We start from the raw sequence: 25,173 nt of genomic DNA, 5'->3' as shown, positions 1-25,173 counted from the left end.
AATTTTATTTTTATTTTGTCATAAATTTATTTTATTCTTTTCGGAATTTCTAGCCCTTCAAATCTTGCTAAAAAGTAGTATAAGTTTATTTTAATTTCTTGCTTGTTTTAGTTTTTCTCTTTAATGGCAAACATGCGCATTTTTTAAAAATATGTAGGGGAAAATATTCTATAAGAAGAAAGTTATTTCACTATTTTGTATTTTTTTTAATAGTTTTGGTGAGTCTACTATTCTAGGAGGGTGGAAAGCATTGCATATACCAACCCCTCCATTAAATCCTAATTAGTGTTGTTTAGGTAAACCTATTATTTTCAGTTCGTTCTACTAGTTTGTATAGTGAATGGGAAGGGAAAAATTGGAAATATTCATAAGGTTTAACCTTTTCACACTTGTCTTTCAAAAAATAAATATTGATACTTGTTACGTCTACCTGATTTTTTTAAAGTTCATTGAGTTGAGAGTTAGTTGACATATTAATTTGTTAGAAATCCAATTGTCTAAAAAGTCAAGATGACTCTAGACTAGTTGCGGACCAAATATCACTTATACTTTAAATAGAAAGTATTTTTGGTATCAGATTATTTTCAATGTCGCATATTGAAACAATATCAACATATATATAATTGTATTCTTTTATATTATTTTAAATTCCATGTGTCACGTACTTGTTAGTGGTAGTACTTCACAAGTTGTTGACATTTTTTATAATGAAAAATTAATGATAGTAGTCACGGTTGTTGATATGGAGTATTATGTTAGGTTTTACATTAAAGTAGTGTGAGATATTTTTTGTAGTAATTTAGTTGCATTATTATTTTATTTTCCTTTACTATAAAAATTTAAAGGAGGGTTTGAAAAGTACTTGCATACTTTGGTACTAATATAGATAGGTAGTTTAACAGCCCCGTCACCTAGGTCGACTTCTTCTACAGGATCTTGCACTTGCATCTTACAAGTGACATCCATTGGGTCTTTCTCAAATTCCAAAGGCTTGTCGTCATAAATGTAACCAAGCCTCCGACTTTCTAAAGCTGCTGATTGGCCATGTTGGCCAAATTCTTCTTCAACTATGATGGCTTCAGGCGCCATATTTTGTAAATGATCAACCTCCAAGGCCAAATTGATTTAGTTTTCAGCCAAGTAAGCCGAAATCCTTGCCAGAGCGTTCGACTCAGGCATCACCAATGTTTTCATCGTCCCACCCTGTAGGTATAACTTGCCCCTCTGTGATTGGATGATTGTCCATCTTCTCTTGATCCCAAATAAAACCATGAGTAAGGTGCGAAGTTAAGGCAGGTATCGCATCTAGATGAGATTTAAAGGTTACATCTTCAGGATAACATGAAGGGATTGTGGCAAGATTTTTGTCAAAATTCCTCTTGTTGACCACATTAACATTAGCATTAATATAACTATGATTAGCCTCAATGTTCTTAACAATTCCATTTGGGCGCCAAATAGACAACCGTTGGTGCAATGTAGATGGAACTGCACCTATTTCATGGGTCCATTCGCGCCCTAGTAACAAATTGTAATTTGCTTTCGAAGCGATCACCATGAATAATGTTGGTCTTACTGTCGAGCCAACTAAGAAACTCACATGGATTACACCCACTATGTGACTCGTTTTTCCTTGATAGTTCAATAGCACCATATTGTGTGGTCTGAGACCAGTATCGAACTTGCCGATTTTCTTCAATAATGGCTGTGGCATTAAATTAACAACAGTTCCACTGTCAATGAACACCTTGTTCACGGGAAAACCATCAACTTTAGCCCTTATAAACAAAGGCTTAAGATGATACATCATATTGGACGTTGGCTGTTTAAAGACAGCCTGTTGTTCTTCCACAACATCGTTGTTCATGACATAGTAACACAGAGGCTTTTGACAATTATTTTCCACTCCTTAAATTCATACATATATACCTACGCACGTAAGAAAATGCTTGATAAAAACAACTTTAAAAAACCTATTAGCACTGTCCCGTTGGGCGTGCCAATTTGTTTACCTTGAAAATTGGTAAACAACGCTAGTCTCTTTTTAAAGGTTACTTTGCGAGATCGACCAGGGCATCTTAGGACAATGCTTCAGTTTCCAAGGTGTTTTATCAAGAGTTTATAAATGAAGTATGTTGTAAAAGAATTCGACACGACGTCAAATTTGATTGTTTTTAGAAAGTAACGTTCAAAGAACTTTGAAAGAAAAAGACAAAACTAGTAAAGCGTGATAAAGCTTGGAGAAACATAAATGGTATAACATTTAAAATTGAAAGAAAGTTGGTGATTCAAACATACATTGCCCTTGCTTGACTCATTTCACTCGTAGCTTGGTTACTTTGAGTGCCAACGTACATGTTTGCGTAAGTTTGAACACCCCTATAACTATTTACAAGGCTTTATTTATAATACAAAAGTGTAATTGCATTTTGGCGGTCTTTGTCTCTTCGCGCACCACATGCACTCTCTGAATTTTCAAATTCCCCTTCCATTACACGCACGTTCTCCACTTTGGTTGCCCACGTCTCATTCTTGATTACTCCGTACGAACATGATTTCAACTGGGCCCGCTTCTCGCACCGAATTTCCTAAATCTTCCGGCCCAATCAACTTCTTCACATTTACCTATGGTCGACTCTTCTTTCATACTCCCTTGGCTGATTTTTGCGTCCAGTCAAAATCCCAACCAACAACATCATCCCAAGAAACTAACTCACGTACAAAATATAAATGTAGAAGCCCTAATGTGTTTCTACTATTCCTAACATCGCATAATATATTTAAACAAAATAGATATCATGAGGGTCTATCTCAATATTCAACTACGTCATAACATCACACTTATTCAATAACAATTTCAGTGATCACTACAATAAAAAATAACAATTGACTAGAACATATATGAGTCTTGATGTACTATAAATATAAGTATAAATATATGAATTGTTTTCCGGATAAGACACTCATTCATCAATTCATAAATATAACCATTGACTAGAGCTTGTATGAGTCTTGTAAGTACAATTGAATTTAAAAAATGAGTGTATACCCAAAGATGCGAAGCTCGGGCGTCAGACACAAAAATCGTTGATATTTAAATATGAAGATCACACCTCAATTTAGACAATCAATCTCATATTTTATTCAAAAATATCTAATAATAATAATAATAATAATAATAATAATAATAATAATAATAATAATAATAATAATAATAATAATAATAATAATATTTTATCCCATATGTATCTATTTTATTATTATGAATATGTGTAGTATATAATTTTTGTCTCAATTACTTACAATTTCTAAACTCTTCTTTTAAATTGGGAGTTCAAAATCGAGCTTCAGCATATATAGTGTCCCGAGAGTGAGCATATACGCTCTCGAATTATAAGCCAAAAATCAAAAGTGCCATTCATCAAACACCTAGAGTGCAAGCGCGCCTTCTAATCAGAACTTGAATCACACACACAATTCTCAAACTCTCATCTCATCGTCCACGCGCCGCACATCACCATGTTCGGAGCTCAATCTTCTCCTTCTCCCTTCGGAACCCCTTCTACAACCCCTGCATTCGGAACTCCAAATTTCGGCACCCCATCTTCAACTCCAGGTTTCAGTACCCCAGGTTTCGGAACCCCTTCTTCAACCCCTGCTTTTGGGGCTTCTTCTACTCCTGCTTTCGGCGGTACTTCCCTTTTCTCCTCACCATTCTCTTCTCAACAGCAACAGCAACCACAGCAGCAGCAGCAACAAACTTCACTCTTTCAACAATCACCTTCTACTGGTTTCGGATTTCAGAATTCTCTGCAAGCGCCACAGTCTACGCCGTTCCCAAATTCTCAATTGACTACTCAAATGGCTAACGTCGCTCCAGTTCCATTCTCTCTAGCTGATCGTGATATTCAAGTATTTTTTTTTTAACTGCACCCCTCAAATTATTTTCGATTTCAGTTTTGTATTGATTAATCTTGCTTGTTATCTGTGTTTTTTAACTAGGCAATTCTTGAGGCTTATAAGGAAGATCCTGGAAACCCGAAGTATGCTTTTAAGGTTTTCTTCATCCCTCTGTGTTCTTCACTTGGAAAAAAAAATCAATTTTGAAATTTTCACTTTCATCCCTTTGTGTGATTACTGCTGTTAATATTATATACTTTGGTTCAAACGTCGTAATTATGAGCCTTTTATAATTTTGAAGTTATTTGAATTATGGGTGATGGATATGCTGGATATAGGGTTAAAACCCAAATTTACCTTTGTCAAATGTTGGAATTGTACATGTTATCTTATGTTGGTGTTTGTGTGTGTGTTGTGTTGTGCAGCATTTGTTATTTAGTGTAACAGATCCACAGTTTAGGGCGAAGCCTGCTGGTGTTTCGGATGTAAGTTCATTTTATTTTTTCCCCACTGAACAACACCCTAGTTGGTTGGTGGTTTCTTTTTCTTTCGTCATGCTAGTGGCTAATTGTGGGGAATAGTTTATGTTGCTAGATCATGTGGGCCGAAGCTATGGGGAAGCTTGAGGGTATGGAAAGCGCTGACAGAGAACGTCTGTGGCCACAGCAAGTTCAAGGTTTTAAGGATCTTTCCCAACGCCTTAAGGTAAACTTTATCTACTCTACTATGTTATGGAGTGTTTTAAATATGGTGGACCTTGATGGAATCCATTCCATGTGATACATTTTATTTTCTTTATCGGTTTGGGGGGCATGAAGCCACTTATTGGTTCCATATCTTCTGTTTACTATCAAACATTGGAATTGAACTTTTCTTCATTCCACCATAAAATTTCCAAATATAATTTTGTTCCATTGTTTTTCAGCCATCATTAGATATCCAAACAAATCATTGTTATTGTCCATTACAGCAATGAATTTATAGGCTAACTACTAGACAAATACGAGCATCTTGAATATATGATCTTTTGAAGTAATGGATGTTCATATGGTACTGACTACTGAGCATTTTGACTCTCTCTGCAGTTTAGTTTTAGAAAAAATAGGGGTAACCCGGTGCAACTGAGCTCCTGTGATAGTGTGATCCACAGAAGACCTAATTTCTAAATCTACTATAAACAATTTTACCTTGTAATTTAGATTTTAAATAATTATATATAGGGTCTTGCTAACTTGTGCCCTTATGGCACAAAGGATGCCGGAAGTAGAAAATTGACTTGAATAAAGCAATGTTTATAGTTTTAAAGAATCAATTGCACGCGTTTGAAATGAATATTTCTATCGTTAGATCACTAACTTGTGCCCTTAAGGCACATGTTAGCATTAGCCTTATATATATTATAATTGTTTAACAGTTTCGAAATTTAGGCACATATCACCAGCAACTGTGCCAGGCATTTGAACTTGATTTTATACGAAAAAGGTGTTTTCAAAATTTACTCTGCTCAGCAGTTGTCCATGGTTAATACTAAAGCAGAGAACTTCAATGCTGATGTCAAGATTTTGTAGCAAATAACAAATGTTTCTTAATAAAATGTACTGTTCTATTTTCAAAAGAAACTGGTGATAGGCCATATGAAGGACATTGACATGTGTGTGCGTCTGAAACTTAGATACATGGGAACTGCTAATTTACTCCCGTTCGCTTTTTAGAATAAGTAAATTAGTATCCTATGGCCGTGTTTAGTAGACAAGTTAATACGAGGCATAGTATATGGGTTTTGTTTCACGTTTGGTGCATGTTAGAAGTAGAACAAAGCAGGACAAAAGTTGAGATATGGGCTGCATTTTTAATTTTAGTTCTAGATAAAATGGTGTAATTAAACAAAACAGATAGAGCCAAAGTTCAGATTCCTTTTGTGTGTACCAAAAGCCACATACACCTATTTCATTTGAACCAAAACTCATTCTCTCTTTTCAAAAACAACTGAAATGGATGGTTATTTGAGTAATTTTCTTCTTTTAGAAAAACATGGGCCCTATTTACTTTGTGAAAACGTTTTCTATTTTCATTCCTTAAAATATATGTTTATTTTTAACATATTAATGAGGAGATATTAGACTTTTGAGGTGAACTATGCATTTTTTGGAAATAATGAAAATGGCAAAATTCTGTTGTCATTATTTGCAAAAATGTACAATCCCAAGCTAGCATTCCATCTTCTCTCCATCACAATTGCCATTCATTTCTATATCATTTTGCTATCGGTCATAGACTAGACAATCGAAGAAAAATAGCAATTTGTATTTTCCTAATAACAGAGTAACTGTTTGACATGCTTCTAATTGTTAAGCTCCATCTTATACTTGGTGCATTTGGAAAAGAAAAAAAAAAAGGAAACATAAATATATATTGGCCAAGTCTAATTTATTCCTCCTGTAAAGTATAAATTACACGACTTTTCTACTCTTGTCTTCGATATGGTTAGCATTTTAAGTTAAGTTGACTGACGTCTAATCCTCTGGGCGGAGGGGATTGTTCATGATCGGTGTGTGAGTTAGCAGCTGCAAGATTGGTATCTTAGTCAATTTCAAAGCACCGCCACAGCATAAGTTGAGAAAACGCAATACTTGATGGGTGACACTTGATGATAGAAAGAGGTAGGAGTGGTAACAGCAAAACACTAGCAAAGAGAGAAATATGATATGGTCCAAATGAAAAGTTGTAGCTATTAATGTACATGTATTTTGGATCACAGTGGATGTCCCACGTAACGCACGTCCAAATGTACAGTCACATAGGCACAGTCCTTCTAACTTACGAGTGGGGATAATATACATTATAGGATGAGTTAAGGAGAGCAAGGAGCTTTTAAGAACATGACTGCTCCAATTGTAGTATTAGCTCGATAATCATTTTAGTATATATATTTATAACTAACTCCTTACTGGGTAGATATATTGAAATACGCCAGATAAGAAATTGTTTGAATATGAGCCTTGATGATACATTTTCGCTCACATTGTCTTGCAGCTCCAAGATGAAGTCATTGTCTCTGATGCAGAGAGATTAAGTGTAACTCAAAGCAATGTTAAAATGGTATTGCTTTTCTCCTGTTCTCCCTGCAGAAATGTTGAACCTGTACCGGAATTTTATGCTGACTTATCTATTTGATTCACTGATGGTATTTGCAGCTCCAAAGACATTTTCAAGCTGATACTCTTCCTTGGATTCAAAGACTGAAACAAAAAGAACAGATTCTTCAGCAACGCATTTTAAGAGTAGGGACAACGGTTTTGTGTTTGAGATATAGCTTTCACATTTCTTGTTCCCGCTAGTTCTCCCCTCACCGTCCATTCTCTCTCCAATCCCTAATAACATTTCAATTTATTAAGTTTATTGGTCAGAAGAAAATATCATTGATGAATTGTAACACTAAGCTAGTTTGATCCATGGCAATGGATTTTCTTTTAACTCATGCATTTTTTATGTCTAATCATATGCCATGATTGAAGGTGATGAGAATAGTGGAAGCGTTGGAGGGAAAAGGCTGCCGTATTCCCTTAACAAAAGGGGAAGCTGAACTCGCAGAGAAATTAGCCACAATAACTAGACAGGTAGACTTTTTGTAGCTTCTGATTCTTATTCTGTTATTCGGATGGAACTAACATGAAAGTATCTTTTCAGTTGAAAGGATCTGGAGCGGAATTATCTCGAAGGGTACAAAATCTACTTGGTGTATCCCGTGTCAAGGCTAATAGCAATGGATTTGGTAACTCCGTTTATCTTCCGGGCTCAACCAAAATTCATGAACAGAGTCTGACTGATCTGCAGGAGGTAAGATGGTACCAAGTACCAGCCTGAGAGGTTTATTCCTCAAAATCTGTTTGCTCTTGCTGTGTTTTTTAATCGATCATATGTATAACATAATGCATGGAACAATTCCAAAGAACTAACAATGCTCTTCTCTGATAACAGGTTTTACACCAGCAGATGGATGCCATAGCAAGACTTGGCAGTGTTCTAAAGCGAGATGCACGGAATATGGAGATTATGATGGCAGAGGATATGGAAACAACAGAAAATGGAAATTTAATGTAAACTTGTCTTACAAAAATTTGTAGTTTTCTTGCTTGATATTTGCTTCGAGTTATATATTTTTATGTATCTTGATTTGGAAATATAGTTAGCACAATAGTTTCTCCTAGGGACACCTTTTTGGCCTATCGGTTGAGTAGTTTAAATTGATCCGAGTGTTGTTTCCGTGGCTATTTTAAACATGTTACGTTATTGAAGAGTTCTACTAAGTTAGCATTTAGCAAGGGCATGTTTGCCATAGAAAGTTATGAATGAGAATTAAAAGCACATTTTGCAACTTTAAAGTTTTGAAAATCAAATGATATCCCTCATCTTTTAACAAAAGTATCATTTTTAATTCAGAAGTATCAATCTAGGTGCTCTAAATTTTTGCTTTGTTACAAATAATTAGTGGTGGGAATATACTGGGCTTGTGGCCAATCATAAGTTTATTTTTAGGCCTGAGTCTGACCTTTTCAAAAGCCTGCATGGCTTATTAGCCTATATAAAAGCTTTAACAAATTAAAATATCAATGAGACTAAATGCTTATTTGCATTTACTTATTTAAATTTACATATTAACATAAGTTTTGCGATGCTATATGTTTAAGAGAATTTATGAAAACAACTAATGACATTCTTTTTTCACCTTATCTTCATAAGTTGTTCAAGATAACTAAGATTTATTTTTGTATTTTATTTGAAAGTACAAATAAAATATAATAGTAATAATAAATTTATACTTATTTATTTAAATAGGCCGGCCTGATAAAACATAAAAGACTTTTTTATGGCCCGTTGCCTAGTTTTTTTTAACTAAATAGGCTTATAAAAAAGCTTAGGCATTTTCAACTTAAAAAAAAAACATGGCCTGAGCCTGTGTAGGCTAGACCGTAGGTCCATTTTAGTCGGCCTGACCTATTCTCACCCCTACAAGTAATGCGAGCTTTGTCTAATGTGCTCAAGTTAGATAATGCTCTACAAAACCGGAAATATATCTTCGGTTCGCACCATAATTGACATTTATGTTGGAACCAACCGGAAATATAACTATGGTATGGAACCGCAAGTATATTTCCGGTTCGTGGGACACCTAAAAGGCATGCGATCTCTTTTCCTCCCATTACAATTTTAAAAACAAATTAAATACACTCACTCTCTCAAAACTCTCTCAATTTCACTTTCACCGAATCAACCGCATTTGCAATCGAAGTCGTTCTAAGGCATCAAGCATCAGTTTATCAAGCATCCAACAACAATCAAGCAACAAAAAACAACAACAATCAATCAAGTAAGTTGATTTTAATTTTTTTAGAGTTTATGTAAAATTCACTCAAATGTGTGTTTTTGGTCAGAAATTATGAATTTGTGGCTTGTTTTCAACAGTATAAATCATTTCTAAGGTTTTAGACACGTCTTTTAAATGATCAATGGCTATTTGATTGAGTTATTTTGTGGCGGTGGGGTGCCACTAACGGACCTCTGAAATAGCAGCAAAAATCAGAAATATAACTACGGTTCAAGAACAAAACCGGAAGTGCATTTCCGGTTTTTCCTTTTATGTGTTTTCAAGTTTGTTTTCAACATTGGTCGTTGAGTTAACATTTTTTTCGTGCTTCTACGGGAGCAATGACTAACAGAGCATCTCGATTGAGACACGACAGGGCAGCACAACACGCTTCTTTGCGGAGAGAAAGGAGTCAGACAACCCAGCCTCCTCCTGCATCTGGACAGGCTGTACTGGATGCACCAGTTATAGCTTTATCCTGTGGTCTTTCTCCTGGTACTCCCACTACTTCGGCCTCCCGCAAAAGACGGGATTCTCTAGTCATCCTTTTCCACCCCGTCCTCCCACAGACGCACCTCTCCACCTACAACATTTGATACGGGAGAGACCTTAGGTTCTCAGGCGACACCAGAGGCCCCGTCTCAGCCTCAGTCAGAGCCTCCATTCCAGCCCCACACGACACCAGAGGCGGCTCGCGCACAATCTATACCTGCACCACGAGCACCTGCACAGCTCGCGACTCCTCAGGGTTTTCGAGGAGGACTGTCTGATTTATCCCTTCTTCCTCCTTACCTTGGCTATGTTGCTAGACGTATCTGGGAGGGACATGTATGGATTTTGAATTTTGATTATTACTAAATTATGATTTTGTTTATGAATTTTGGTTTGTTGATTAAATCCGTCAAAATATTTATGCAGGACCGTGATACGTTCAAGGTCATTAGCCATGGACGGAAGATTAGTAGACTGGTACTCCCTATAGAGCCATGGTTTGATAAGCTTTTATAGCCTACAGGGTTGAAAGATTTGGCCCACTATGGATACAACATGATCAACTAGGGTATGATTAACGCTTTCGTCGAGAGGTGGCACCATGAGACATCGTCGTTTCACATACCACATGGTGAGATAACGATCACAATCGACAATGTCGCATGTCTGCTGCACCTTCCGATTTGAGGGAGATTCTTGGATCATGAGAGGATCGGTAAGGAAGAGGCGTTAGATCTGTTGGTTGAGATGTTGGAAGTTACCCCTAAGGGTGGCCAGGAAGAGATTGATAAAACCCAGGGTAGTCAGGTCAGGTACAATTATTTGGCTTGAGTGCTCGAGGAGGAGGTACAACGTGCACGAGAGGCCGATGGTGATGCTGAGCAGGTTACCATGCACAAGAAGTATGCTATGAGAGCATACTTTTTGTATCTTGTTGGCACACAAATTTTTATGGACACCAGTGCCACTTACACTAATATCATGTACCTCCAATTTTTTGCTGATCTTGAGACGATCTACCAGTGGAGCTGGGAGGCTGCTTTCCTAGTATACTTGTACACAAAGTTGGATGAAGGGATTAAGTGGAATACGAAGCAGATAACCGGCAACATGTTACTCATGACGGTATAACTTCTTTTTCTTTGTGTCCTTTGTTAATTATTTTGATTCTAGAAACTAAATATTTAATTTTCTTATTTCAGGGATGGATCCTACAACACTTCTCCTGCATCTCGGGTGCCTGCGCATACGACCCCCTCCGAGGGAACTAGGCGGTATAGTCGTTCTGGTTGTACATTGATCGATTAACATATGAGGACGTACACTTTTGTTCATACGTAGACCACCGTGAGACAATACCATTTAACTATGTGTCGCTGTTTACTGGTTGGTTGGCTTGCGGGATACGCAAGACAACTGCCTATATGCCTGAGCGGGTGATGTGTCAGTTCGGGTTCACCCAGACTAGATGGTTTTAAGAATCATCTTTTTCCTGAGGAGGCCAGAAGTACCGTAGCTACATCCGACTGGAGCTATGAGTACGTTTACATGTTATGGTTCTTTCGGGTGTCCCATCCATAATACAGGATGCTCTAGGAAACTCACTGAGGCCAGTTCAACCGGAGATCCTAGAGGAAGAGCTTGCACGAGCTGGTATTGACAGGGGTTCGTTTCCTGATAGATCTGATTCGAGACGTGTTCTGGATGCCATCATGGCGGAGGCTCAGGAGGCCATGCTTTACCGGAGGCAGCGGAGGGACGCCTCGAGGGTGACAGGGCAACTCATCATCCGCCATACCCAGTAGTTTTTGTAGATTTTTTTGTTATTTGGTTGTACTTTTTTGTTATTCAGTAGTTCGGATTCAGTAGCTTTTTGTTATTCAGTAATTTATGGCTTTTTTTTAATTGTACAAGTATTTGTATTATGTGTGAATCAACCGTAAATATATTAAAATGGTTCTGATATTGGTAATAGCAGAAACTGAAAATATATTACCGGTTTAAAACCACAAATATACCTCCGATTTTCAATCAATTTTAGCAATAAATGGTGCGCACCAAAAATATACTTTCAATTTTAGAGAGGCATTTTAAAAATTGTAAAGGATTTTTCTTTTATGCATGGGATGAAATAAGAATTCCCCTAATCTTTTGCCATGCCCAAGTTTTTTTTTTTTGCTATTAGAGCCTAGAGGAATAAGTTCTATTATATCTCATTTGATTTAATGAAAATTTATTTTATTGATCCAATACAATAAGTTATGTATGATGAGATTTATTTCACTCACTTATACCATAATAAAACTAGTTCAAATGTGTTCTTGTTTTGGCATACTTATTATTATTGTTCAGTAGACAACAACATAACAAGATACGGTATTAAAAGTGGGATTAACTTTCTTCACCTCCACATTTTAAAAGAACTACATATTTTTGTAAGTGTACATGAGTTACATATTTTATTCAAAAGGATTTATCTTTCATATGGCACAAAATTCATATTATTTTCTTCAAATTTGTAAATCTTAAATGATGTTAGGGAGAGGAAAAAAATTCTTCTCTCAATATACTTGTTAGGAAATCATGAAGTACAAATTACTACTGAATTAGAAAAGATATCATATGAAATTGCATTCTTAATTTTTGTTTAGATCTAATCACTATATTTATTTGACATGATCAAGGCAGTGCACAACAAATTATAGGAGATTAAATTTATGAGTCATATCATAAAGTTATAAAAAGAGTGATTGAACAAAGACTAAAAAAAGATACAAGTTACTTAGAATCAAATTGGTTTTATGTCTGAGAGGTCGATTAGTTTTTTTATTTATTTTTAGAAAACACTAGGGAAGAAAGGGTTATGATTGTTTATATTTAAGTTATCTAAGATATGTATGAAGGGGTATTGACTAGTCTACAAACACATGGCGGAAAGACAAATGATTTCCCATTACAATAGGATTGCACCAAGATATAACCCTAAACCCCTACCGTTTTATTTTAAACTTCAATATACTCAACATCTAAGAACTAGCACCAAAATGTATGTTTTTTTGTAGATGACATAGTTCTACTTGAAGTGTCGAAAGAAGATTTAAATAAGAGATTTTGAGGCTTTGAGATGAACTTTAAAAATGTATGACTTTCTCCTAAGCAAGAGTAAAAATACATGGAATGTAAATTTAGTAAAAGAAGAAGTGTTTTCAATCTAGAGATGAAAATTGAGACCATATCATTCCATAAGTTAAGTTGGGATGTGAGATAAGGTTAGATAGATAAGATTAAAAATGATAATATTAAAAAGAATGTTTTATTAATACCTATAATAAAAAAGATAGTATAAAAAAGGCTTAGATGGTTTAGACTTGTAGAAACAAACTCGTGAATCTTGTTGTAAGGAGAATAGATCAAATGAACAAGATCCAAACAACTGAAGATAGAAGAAGATCCGGAAAAGCTATTTAAAAGATTTCATGATTAACAAATTGGATAAAAACACCATGTTGATAGAGAACATTATGACTGAATTTAATCCATTCAGTAAATTTCACTTGGTAGAATAAAGATTGGTTGGTATTGTATTTATTTGACAATAACAATTGAAATTGCATTCATAAAATACTTTTGAAAGAATATTTTACTTGCTCCGTCCACTTAATAGATCATTTTAGATAGATTGAAAAAAATTATAAATAAAGTAGAAAAGATAATAATTTTACTTATTATCTTTATTAAAAATTTAAAGTAAAATACTAAATTAAGAGTAACGCAAATAATATTAATTAAAAATAATAATTAAAAAACAAGAATTAATTTGTATTGAAAATTGAAAGAAATCAATCACTTTGGAATCTTCATAACACATTAACTTGGAAATAATTTACATTAACAGCATTGTCAACTGGTGTAAAAGCATTATTATTAGCAGCATATATCAGATTCAAAGGAAATAAGATCCATTTTGGGTTTTGTAATCGAGTTTGAAGAAGAAAGATGCCAACAACAATTTAAACTACTGTTTCCATTCTTAATCTTTGGTAGTTTACGTTATTTGCAACTCAATTGATATCTATTGTACCAAATACTCTTCTCGAATCTTAATCATTTCCATATTTTTGTATCTAATCTATCCCAATATCTTGGGGTATAGTTAGAAGAAAGATGTCAATAGTATCTTGAATTTCTTACACACTCAATTCAAATGCTTAAACTCAACCTAGTTTTTAAGGAAAGAGCAAGCACATTCTACAGATACCATTGCACTGTGTCTGAAAAAGTTACATACAGTTATCAGAAGAAAAATAGGTTAATCAGATTCAAGCTACTATACTGAAAAAGAGCTAAACAATAGAGTTTCTGGGGGTTCAGTTAAATAGTTTTAGGTACAGACTATTTATACTGTAGATCCGCAGACCATGTAGCATACAAAACTGAAGTAGAGCAATAGAATGGATTCCCCCTGCAAAGATTAAATTTCTATATTATTAGTGATGACTATAATCATGTGAATCTTAATATCAGAAGGGTGGCTAATTACAGGTGGCAGGAAATGTCATGATATATACATGGTTAATGATCTGACCGAAAATGTTTCAGATATCCAATTCAATTTCTATAACGAATTGCATCTATCGGTAAGTTGTTTGGATTTCAGAGACGTATAGCAGATTTGAAATCAATGTTCATTTCAACTTCTTTTGTTCACAATTTTCTGTTAGTTCACATATCACAATTAAAAATAACAAACGGTTCAACTTTTGAACATCTGTACAGAAGAGTTTGTGCGTACAAATCACTTGGATGGTGTTTTGCCTATATATATTGTTAAAAAAAACTTTTTTTATATATATTTTATGGAGAAAAAACTAACAGCACATTTATTTCTTAACATTTGTTTTTTTTACTAGTATAGTTATATAAAGGAAAGAGACAACTTACTATTGAGTAAGACGGAGACAGAACTTAGAAGAAGATTATTGAAACACCCATCATGAAACAACCCATAGCTACCCACGGACTTAAACGTTCACCTGCGTAAGTAACCATTCAAGCAGTGTCAAGATAATATCACTGACAAGTTCCACACCTCATGAAATATATTTTGTTTCCCACGACAAATCCCAACATGCAGCACTTAGGTGAGACAATGAAATTCAAGAACTACAAGGCAGAGCTAGAAAACTAATAACCGACGTCACAAACAACCTTATGGATGCCACCATAACATAACATTTTGAAGCTTGCAAAGATATAGAACTTACTTATTCTAGGATGAATGTTCCAAATTAACTAAAGGGTTTATAAAAGTGACACATAAGTATGAAGCATAACTACAGAAAAGGTTGGGGCTGAAAATAATATATAATCATGATTTAGTATATTAAAAAATTAAGATATGAACATAACCCATCCTGTTCTGTTTGCACAAACCGTAATACATCCCAAGTTTTGCCATTGCCAATAGGGGTGTGAAGGCCATAAACACGGGTATACAATTATGTTGTTTGACCCAAAATTAACTCAAAAAACCACATTCATAAGTCATTAAGGCATCAATTGCATGGATAAAAAGCAATAAAAATCACAGCAAAACGAAAAAATAAAACTTCAGGGTAACCTGGCCCAAAACTATGATTCCTTTCACCATTCCTTTCAACTCCAAACTCTTTTTCAAAGTTTGAATAAAAACGCAAATAGATTTTAAAAGAGCGTATAAAAAGAAATATACAAATTAGAATTGATGTAGTAGCAAATCAAATAAGAGACATCTACCTACTCTTGCCGCTTTCCAGAAGAAACCACGAAATCTGTCAGGAAAACATGTATGTCATCATCATGTTTGTTCAGCAAGTTCTAAAAATCTGTTATGGAGAATAAAAACACTAGTACAAAGTATATATCCAATGTTTCAAAACAACGTGATTATGGTATATAAGACCTCACGATTAATTGACTGCATTAATCTCAAATGTCCAAATTTTCAAACACTTGCAAAAAGAAACAGGAAGTGCGAGGGGAAAGGAATGGAGGGTTAAACAATAATGACTCTCTTTCCCTTTGCATGGATGTTTAAAATCCTTAATTCTGAGAGAACATAAAAATATAATGGAGATAGATTCTAGGGACTAAATTACATGATAAGACTCGACTATCTTTAATCCAGCTTGAAAAAACTCGTCAATATTTGATTGCTGAAAATATTGTTTTGGTTCAAATTTCGCAACACTACATAGCTATAGCTGTTATTTGACAACACTTTGTACTAAATCACATATTCCATAACACTTGCGGTTTGTTAAAATTCTGCTACCCTATAGCATCACCAATATAGCTTCTACTATTTGACAAGTTTAGTGTAAACATAGGGTTAAACCATATATGAGTATTTCTTATGGAATGGAGCAAAGAGAGCAGAATGAAGCAGAGTGGAGTGGAATGTAGCGGAATGAAGAATCCATTCCATCATTTGGAAATTTTAGGATAGAACAAGGCAAATTCTTCATTTCCCTGAAATTGAAGGGGAAGAAATATGGTGGTAAGCAATGAAATGGAATGGAATCCATACCACTCCACCCGATTTTAAATGATCCAAACAATAAAATGTCACTCCATTCTATCCCATACCACTCTGCGCCATCCGATTCCATCAATCCAAACAAAGCCTCAGATATTATACATGGAAATAAATAGATATAAAGAGATATAGTAAATACCCAGTTCTCTGTTCAAGGATTGCTGGAAATTGCATTTTGAAGTAAGTGCATGCACATATTCCCAAAAGTATCACAGTAAGAAATGAATGGAAATTGAAAAGCGCAGACTGAAACCAAATAGAAAACAAATGTCAAAACCATTGAACAATCTATAAAACAATACCAAATTGATTCACAATAAACCTTATCCTCACCATCTTCAACTATTATTAGAATTCACCACTCTTCACCTTCTTCTTCTTGTTATGAGTCTACAAAACATGTCAATAACAATCACATTAGAGTTACGATCAGTAGCACACAGAAACAATTGAAAATTAAGCTTAACCTATCTCAATTAAAACTAATCATAAAGGTGACTAAACCATACCCTAAAAATGATGAACAATAAAAGGAGAAGATCCTTAATACCCAATGTGTTACGAGATTGATTATTATTAAGAATTAATGCGAAAATGGATTAAACCTTAGATTTAGAATAGATCTATATGAAAATGATCTTGTATTATTAGGGAAAAAAACAGGACGAAGAAGAAGATGAAGTAGCGAAGATCTCAAAGAAAATTGTAATAATAAAGCGATTAAGAAATTACCTGAATTCAAAGGTGTAATCGTTGATCCCTGAACGAAGAATTGATTCAGCTTGCGGTTGGAAGTAATGTTGCTTTTGTTATTTACTTTATACTTTGTCTCTCTTTCTTATTGAGTCGAAACTTATTGAATCCCCTGTGGTAAAAAAAAGCCGCATTCACACGGTTAAGAGATTAATAGCCGTTGGATCTTTATCTACGGTTCAGAAAAAAAACTAATTTATTTTTATATAGTTTTAAAATTTTCATTCTTAAATCGAAACCGTCCGATTTGCATGGGGTTTTGATTGCAGTGAATCTAGGTAAATTGATCTTTTTTTCATGTACCAAAATATTTTTATTTTTTTCCCATGGAATGAGACTTCTATTACCTTGATTTTCAAGGGATAAGTCTAAGAATATTGGAAGGCTTTGATTTACAAGATCACTGCCAATATGCTAAATAAAAGAGGATTCTACATGTCATCCTTCATGTTATATATGACACTCTAAAAAATAATTGAAACGTCAAATATAATCCTATTCAAACTTTCTAAATTTTTTACCATTTCACAAAAGTTAGAAATCGAAAATTTTAAAACTTCCAAGGCAATACTAGAAAATCTTTGCAAATAATAAGCGTCATACCGAAAATTTCTCAATCATACCGGATGGCTGAGTAGGCGCAGGGTCAAGGACAGTTCCGCGCATCCCGACGCCGACTTGCTAAAGTTTTTCTGATGTGGAGAAGCCTTCTCTTGTGGAGGCTGATTAGGTTCCAGTTGTTGTGGAAGAGTCTGTTCCTGTGGAGGCTGAGGAGGTTCCAGTTGTTGTGGATGAGCCTATTCATGTGGAGGAACCTCTTGAGGCTGAAATACCAGTTGAGGTTCAGGAGGTTCATGTTGTTGTGGAGGAGGTAGTTGCTGCTGATGAGAAGGTACATGATGCCGATGAGAATGCTACTTCTACAAATACAGAGGCCACGACTCATGCTTCTATGGAGGCATCTGTTCATACAGATGGAGCCTTTTAGGGAGGGCTTAGTGACAGATTTGTGCTCACTGGTTATGCTTTCCATGTCGCATACATAGTATGACAGGGAGAGGTATATATGTCATAATTTTTATTTGCAAAATATTTATTATGATTCGGTGATATGTTGAAAGATCACAATTTATTTATTTAACTTGGTTTCCTACTAGAGCGTCATTCGCTGAAGGTCGCATCCCAAGGGTCGAAGTTGAAGAACTTCCCTCGGGATCCGATGCCTGAGCAGGTCAGGTGCATTGTTTCTAATTTTAGTTCTGATGGATTTCACCGATTGCTCCTTGACCATGCTCGACGCCTCCTTGTTGTCTGCTTTTGTTGAGCGGTGGCACTAAGAGACATCCTCCTTTTATCTTTCATTTGAGGAGATTACCATAACTTTGGATGATGTCTCCACAATGTTTCATCTCCCCATTGCCGGTAAATTATTTATTCGTCATGTCACTAACCATACGACAACATTACTTGTAACACCTCGAATTTTATTATTAGTTATATCTATTTTATTATATTTTATTAGTTAATTATTTGTTTGATTTTGTGAATAATTGATGTAATTTTAAATTATTCTATGAGACGGGTTAGTCAGTGTGAGAGTGTCTAACCGGTGAGTTCTCATTAGGAGGTAATGTCGGTTAGTGGAGAATTAATTAAATTTGTGGGAATTGTAGAGAATAATGAAAATAATAGTAATGGGCTTAAATTAGTGGGAATGTGACGGATTAGCAGGGGTATGAATAATGAGTCCATTAACTTAAAATATTTGGGAATTAATATTAGTTACTAATATTTTGTAAAAAGAAATTAGAAGTCAGAAGGAAAAGTTAGAAAGAGAAGAGAAAAAAGGTTACATAGAAAAGAGGAAAAGAGGGAAGATTTTGTTATGAAATTACTTTGTGTGCATGTATGAACCTATATGATGAATTATTGATATATTTGTGATTGAATTGATGCAATTTGTTGGTGTATAACGTGTAGAAAATTGAATAATATGTATGTTTGATTGTTAGTAATGAGAAGCATGACTTTGGTTGCAAATTGAGGTTTTGGGATGGCTTAAAAAGTGATTTTCGTACTAATAAGTAGCAGAAAAGTGCTTCTTCTACAGTGTAATTGATTACCAGGATTTGGGTAATCGGTTACACTGTTGAAAAATGGGTTTCTGGGATGCTTTTGAGCCTGTAACCGTTTACCACATGAAAATGGGTTTATAGGATGTTTTCGAGCCCGTAATTGGTTATGTGTTTTGGCGTAACCTGTAAACGCTGTTCTGACAAATTTTTCTTAAAACTTTAAAAATTCTTAACTTTTTACTCGGGTGTCCGGTTGACGATGTTGACGCAGTAAAGCGGAAATCAAAATATTGGAAGTATTACTCCAGAAATTATTGTGTCCATAGAGAATGGATAGATCAGAATGTCATTCAACGGTTTCTACGTTTTTGAGCTTGGGCTAAATGAACTAAAAGTAAAAGTATAAACAGGAAAATAAATACATTCTTCAGAGAGAAGAAAACTCTCGGGATTGAATTTCATCTACCTGTCAAATACTTAAACCTACTGATCAATTGTACTCAACCTAAATTACTCATCAACATCATCAATTATCACTCACAATTGAGGTTATGTCTAACACAAAGTTGAGATATCAACCGTATTATTTCCTTGTGAATGTCTCACACAATTAAACAACACAGAGCATTAAGAGTCGGTGTCTGCTCTGATACGTAACACTGGGGGATTTGTGTTTGTTTTAATTATGTTGAGAGTGAACTTATGTATAACTCCATTTGTTGGATAACTTTGGTGATTGATGTTAATTCTGGATTGTTTTTGTTATAGCTCATGTTTGAGATTTAAAACTAATTATGTTGATGTTTTCTGCTGCTATTAAAGTTATTGAAGTTCAGACATGAGAAATATGTGATTTATGTTTAAATATGTGTTACGTGTCATATTACATGAGTATGTTGGTGAATGAAAGTGACATCCTAAATGTTTAAATTGGCTTTAATTTACTTTGATTTTATTAAAATTACGTCGAGGAATTTAGGGTGTTAGAGAATTCGTGATACTAGAATCCATATTGTAGTAATCAAGAAAATTAATGCAGAATTTTCCCGCTAATGCAGATGATAATTGTTGGCAAGCGGTGTGGCATACTCAAGTTTCAAAGAGAATTTGAGCATGAATTTAGTTGGTGCTAGATAGTAGGCTTCTAACAAATTGTATGAAGTATGCAATATATTTGGAAGAATTATTGTTTTCATTATCAAAGTGTGTATGATACATCCTTGCATGTTCTTAGAGATTTTTCTTTAGCCATGAATGTTTGGCTCAATATTTTAAATAATACTAAAAAATAGACTTCTTCTATTTTAGTAGTCTTAATAATTGGGTTTAATAGAATCTTAAGAGTCATTTAGGGAGAGATATGATTTTGATTGGTCTGCATTGTGGATATGAATGGGAATAGCCTAGGCCATCCTACAAGGACGTATAACCAAACATATTTAAGTCTGATATGATCAGACCTATTTGATAAAAAGTGTAGACTTAAGCTTTTATAAAAGCCTGTTTGATTAAATAAGCCAAATTTAAACTATTAAAAAACATATGAGGCCTTATTGACAGACCTATATACGCATATGGATTAGAAAATAGGTTAAGTAGTATATAAAAGGTCTTGTTGTCTATGTAAAAAATAAATAAAATAAAATATTTGAAAGCTTTAATGTGAAACAAGTTTTAAAATAGAATTTCATGTCAGACCATGCTTTTAAAAAGGCTAGGCTAGACTATGCAAAAACAAAAAGCTTATAGTACGCTATAGGCCAAACTCAGACCTTAAATATTTATTGTAGGTCAGACTCAAGCATTCCTTCTAAGATATGGCTTAACCCGATCTATTTCCACCATTAATTGTAAGATACAACTTTTCACCATTATATTTGATACTAGAGGAACAAAGTGATCCATATTAAAACATTATTTTCCTTTAATGCATTGAAAAAATATTCACAATTTAGTGTGTCCGTTTTGTTTTGATCATGAAGAAGACTTAGAGCATCTCTTCGGTGGGCGCCCAATCTCGAAACGGCGGTGGAACAAGCCTTTTCTATGGCTTTGTGTGGATCTCTTGGATTTTTCAGGCTCCTTGTTGGAGAGGTTGCAAGCTTTAGAGGTAAAGTTTTTTTCTTCTTTCAAGTGAGACTTAGGTTGGAGTCTTGGCCTTGCTTTTTGTTGGTTGATTTGGAATCGTAGAAACTTCATTCTTTTTTATGGAGGTTTGTTGGACAATTTTGACGATTTGAGAATGATTAAAGTTGTTACGTGAAATTGGTTTTTAGCGGGTAATAAGGTAAGGGGAAATATGTTATGGGCGGATTGGAATACCTTTCTGGGTTTTTGTTTGGTTTAGTCGTTTTCCGGTTTTGATATATTCGTTTGGTTTTATGACTTGCGTTTATTTCTTGTTGTATTGATGGGTTGAGCACCCCTTGTGCCTTGTTATATTCATCTTTTGCTTATAAAAAAAGATATAAAATTTTCTTTATTAATGGCATAACTTATTCCAAGATAAATATTACTCACAATATCTGATGGTGGCCTTCACAACTTGAGTAGATAAAGTTAAACACTAACGCTGCTTAAATATCTAGTGAGACTGGAGGTTCTAATGGGTTAACTCAAAATAAAAAAGGAGAGTGAATTTGCAGCTTCTTGTATTTCTTACGTGACAAAATTATGGAGTGTTATTGATGACTTAAAGCATATTTGAATTTTTGGTTTTAAACGAGTGGAGTTGTTGTTTTACGACTTTGATTTTTTTCACCGAAGAAATAATCTGGTCAAGTCGTGGACTTGATTACTCTCTTTAAGACATTTTGCAGCACTGTTTAAAGTTGTACAAAACAATCACACAACTGCGACAGTTCTAAGATAAAACAAGTCAGTTTTTATATTGTATGATTACCACTTTCTCAATAGATAATCAATCTAGAAATACACCCTCTGATGGTACAAAGACCATTCGAATATGGTATAACTATCATTCGTAGTATATGGTATAAAGTCCAATCGTAATAGTTTCTCAAACGAGGAGAAATTCAAATGATTCTCCAAAGATAATTCAATAATGGCCATTTGACCACTTAATGAAATGGGGAGAAGTTGGCACTTTGCCAATTCAAAAGACACGGATTCGATGAAGAAAAACCCAATAGAAATTTTTGATGTATTTTGGAATTAAACAAATGATTTCCTTATATAATGAAGGAGGATAGCCAATATATCTAATTTAATCAATGTCGGAACTAAGGAATATAATTTTTTGACAATAAGAAAATCATGCATTATATAACAAACAGCGAGTACATGCATAATGAAAGAAATTGTGTTAGGACATTTTTCATCCACATTCTAAAAACAAAATTAATAAGTAAACCAACTAAGATTTGGACATCAATAACATTTGAGAAATTTGAAGTCAATCAAGTATTACCAATCCAATTGCTCAATCCAAACAACCAAGCTAAATCCTTCCACAAATGATATGAGAGTTTATGAGCCAAAATCTTTAAATCAATCCAGTTACGAATAATTTATTTAGCTACGAAATGCACAGCTCAATTATACAGGTTCTCAAAGTTGATTAAACTCGTAATTTGTGAAGGAATCCCTTGTTGAGTGGAAAAGAAAGTCAAATTTGCAACAACTTCGTTTAAGTTCTCACTCATAAGCACTTTTCCTACATCCAAACATCTTTGGGACATTGCATCAAACACCATGAGTACAAACTTAAAATAGAACAAACATAAGCACAACATAGACAACAAAACCGAACAACAAAACAAAATAACAATAATGGTACCAAAGACACAACCACAATATCTTAAAAACTCTATATCTTTTGGCGATGGAAGCTCTGGTGGAGGCCGTTTTTCATGTGCGTACCACTTTGGTCCTTTTGTTGGTGAAAATGATTTTGGATTTGCGAGTATTTGGTGATTGTTTGCGGAGATGGCAGAAAACTTTGTGGAGGTTGGACGTAGACTACGACAAAGATCTAGTAGAGAAGGACGGTTCAACATATTGAAAAAAGAAGAGAAGAAAAAATCACAAAGGATGAGAAAGCTCAATTGAGGAGATATCGGTCTCTATATGGGAAAGAGGAAGCTCCGAAGTCGAAGGAGAAGCCCCTACATAAAGGGAGGCGCCGCTCAACTATTTGTGAAAACTATGAACTAAAAAATATTTTTAATAAACACACAAACCAATGAAGCAATGACACGATACGAGTATCAGATACGTTACGTATCCGATACGGTGATACATTACGAATTGAATAATACCAGATAGTGAGATACGATACGTTCAAGATAGACATATAAAAATTAAAATTAAATGTTTAATAAAATTATAGTTTAACAAAATCAAACTCATAATAGAACTTTTAATACATAACTATATTAATGAAGAAGTAGAAAAACAGAAAGGTATCAAGCAGTAGAAAAATAAAGTAGCAGAAGAGGAAAAAGATTACGTTGCAACTGGTAGAGAGAGATGATGAATATTTAAAAATGATGGTTGTATAAATAACAATTAATGATCTATATAATTAAATATGATATATTGAAAAGGATAAAGCTAACATGTGCCATTGGGGCATATGTTAAGAAACCTAAATATAAAAAATTTGTATTAGAAAACGTAATAAACACATCAATTATCAACTTTTAATGAAATCAATGCACAATTTCTAAATTTTTTTCTCCACATTTAACTCTTAACATATGCTCGAATGATACATTTTAGGATTACCCTATTGCAAATTGATATGAGATTATTAGAATTGAAAACGTGTACAACTATTGCCTATTAGAAAGTACGAACTAATGATAAATATAATTAAATATGAGATAATGAAAATTGATAGAAAAGATTATTGAAATCTTTAAAAGTGATAAGATTATGAAAGAATTAAATAGGTGAATAAATAATGACTATTAAAAAATAAAAAATAAATGAAGAGTCATTAAGAAAATAAATCTGCAAAAAATTAGAAGGTCATGTATTTGAGACGTATCGGAAGCATATTGCAGTTGTATCAATTTTTTTTTATATGTTTTTAAAAAAAAATTCAGATACTCCTTCAATACTTATTAGAGTGTATCAGATACGATTCGACAGAAATTTTAAAATATCCGTGATTCATTGACAAAATACTTAAGAATTTTTTTGAAATTGATGGTGCAAAATTTGAAAACAAAAGCTAGTGAAAGTGTTGGAAATAGATTGCTTAACCATATTTTGAGGCAGATTGAGAGATTTAGAGTGTCATTCCTACCTTTGAATCAAATAGATGTATTTTGGAGTGTGTAGTTTCACATTTCATTAATTTGTAATTATTTTACAATGCTTATGCCTCCTCCTCCAAATAAAAACATAAACAAATCATTTCTCATTTAAATATGTAAAGCTCCATTCTAGAGAAACGACAACCTTTACCACCGTCAATGAAGATTCTCTATCACCGTCAATGAAGGATACCCATCCATCCTAAAATTAAGGACGCCGTGGGGTAGTATAATCACATCAGGAGTCAAAGGTCAGCTGATATTTGCGGTTTAAAACACAACATTCACTGTTCCTGGTCCCACATTAATTCAACTATAAATACTAATTTTAATCTATGTCAAATCCTGTATTCCGTACAACTATGTGGATGCATCCACTACCATTGCCAATACAAACAAACATCAATGTCACTATTAAACACCAATCAAAACTAAACCTAGTTTCTCTACTCGCCCCCACCAAGACAAGATCCCATGAATACATAATATCATAATATCACATCATACAAAGCTGGAAAAAACTCGTTTTGCAGTACTCATTAGTATTTTTTAGAGCAGTTACTATTTACCTAAAAATTATACTTATTAGTTATTGCATTAAAATTATTTATTACTAACTTGTTATGTTATTAAGATCAGGTTTTAGAAAAACAGTCTGGGACCGCAAAAACAGCCGCGACAAAACGGTTTTTATAAGTGCCGATACCAATATATTATCACTGTTTT

General features: G+C 34.1%; 2 protein-coding genes across 3 annotated transcripts; one reads left to right on the top strand and one right to left on the bottom strand.

The window, feature by feature from the left end:
* The first annotated feature begins 3,345 nt into the window (after nucleotides 1-3,345).
* On the top strand, nucleotides 3,346-8,214 carry LOC131661522 (nuclear pore complex protein NUP54). Its single transcript, XM_058931095.1, is given in 10 exon segments — nucleotides 3,346-3,912; nucleotides 4,003-4,056; nucleotides 4,326-4,385; nucleotides 4,495-4,605; nucleotides 6,934-6,999; nucleotides 7,095-7,181; nucleotides 7,416-7,517; nucleotides 7,588-7,737; nucleotides 7,879-7,966; nucleotides 7,969-8,214. Coding segments are annotated over 10 exon segments (1,167 nt in total). The 5' UTR covers nucleotides 3,346-3,519; the 3' UTR covers nucleotides 8,025-8,214.
* Nucleotides 8,215-13,847: 5,633 nt separating this feature from the next.
* On the bottom strand, nucleotides 13,848-17,167 carry LOC131655817 (uncharacterized). Of its 2 annotated transcripts, none has more exons than XM_058925625.1 (6): nucleotides 17,067-17,167; nucleotides 16,668-16,724; nucleotides 16,474-16,580; nucleotides 15,533-15,567; nucleotides 14,699-14,790; nucleotides 13,848-14,236 (listed from the first exon to the last, which is right to left on the bottom strand). In XM_058925625.1, the coding sequence occupies exons 2-5, from the start codon at nucleotides 16,668-16,670 to the stop codon at nucleotides 14,723-14,725; spliced, it is 213 nt and encodes a 70-aa protein (XP_058781608.1). In that variant the 5' UTR covers nucleotides 16,671-16,724; nucleotides 17,067-17,167; the 3' UTR covers nucleotides 13,848-14,236; nucleotides 14,699-14,722. The 2 variants fall into 2 exon arrangements, with proteins under 2 accessions (XP_058781608.1, XP_058781607.1); XM_058925624.1 differs by having other exon boundaries at nucleotides 13,848-14,219.
* Between the last annotated feature and the right edge of the window lie 8,006 nt (nucleotides 17,168-25,173).

This window comes from Vicia villosa, linkage group LG3 (genome assembly GCF_029867415.1).
Source record: "Vicia villosa cultivar HV-30 ecotype Madison, WI linkage group LG3, Vvil1.0, whole genome shotgun sequence".
Classification (NCBI taxonomy): Eukaryota; Viridiplantae; Streptophyta; class Magnoliopsida; order Fabales; family Fabaceae; genus Vicia; species Vicia villosa.
This window is presented reverse-complemented; position numbering and strand designations above follow the sequence as displayed.

Coding starts and splice junctions, on each gene's coding strand:
- LOC131655817 (XM_058925625.1), bottom strand. Junction 15,568..16,473: donor ATCCTTGAACAGAGAACTGG/GTATTTACTATA, acceptor TTTTCCTGACAG/ATTTCGTGGTTTCTTCTGGA. Junction 14,791..15,532: donor CTGGAAAGCGGCAAGAGTAG/GTAGATGTCTCT, acceptor TTACTTACGCAG/GTGAACGTTTAAGTCCGTGG.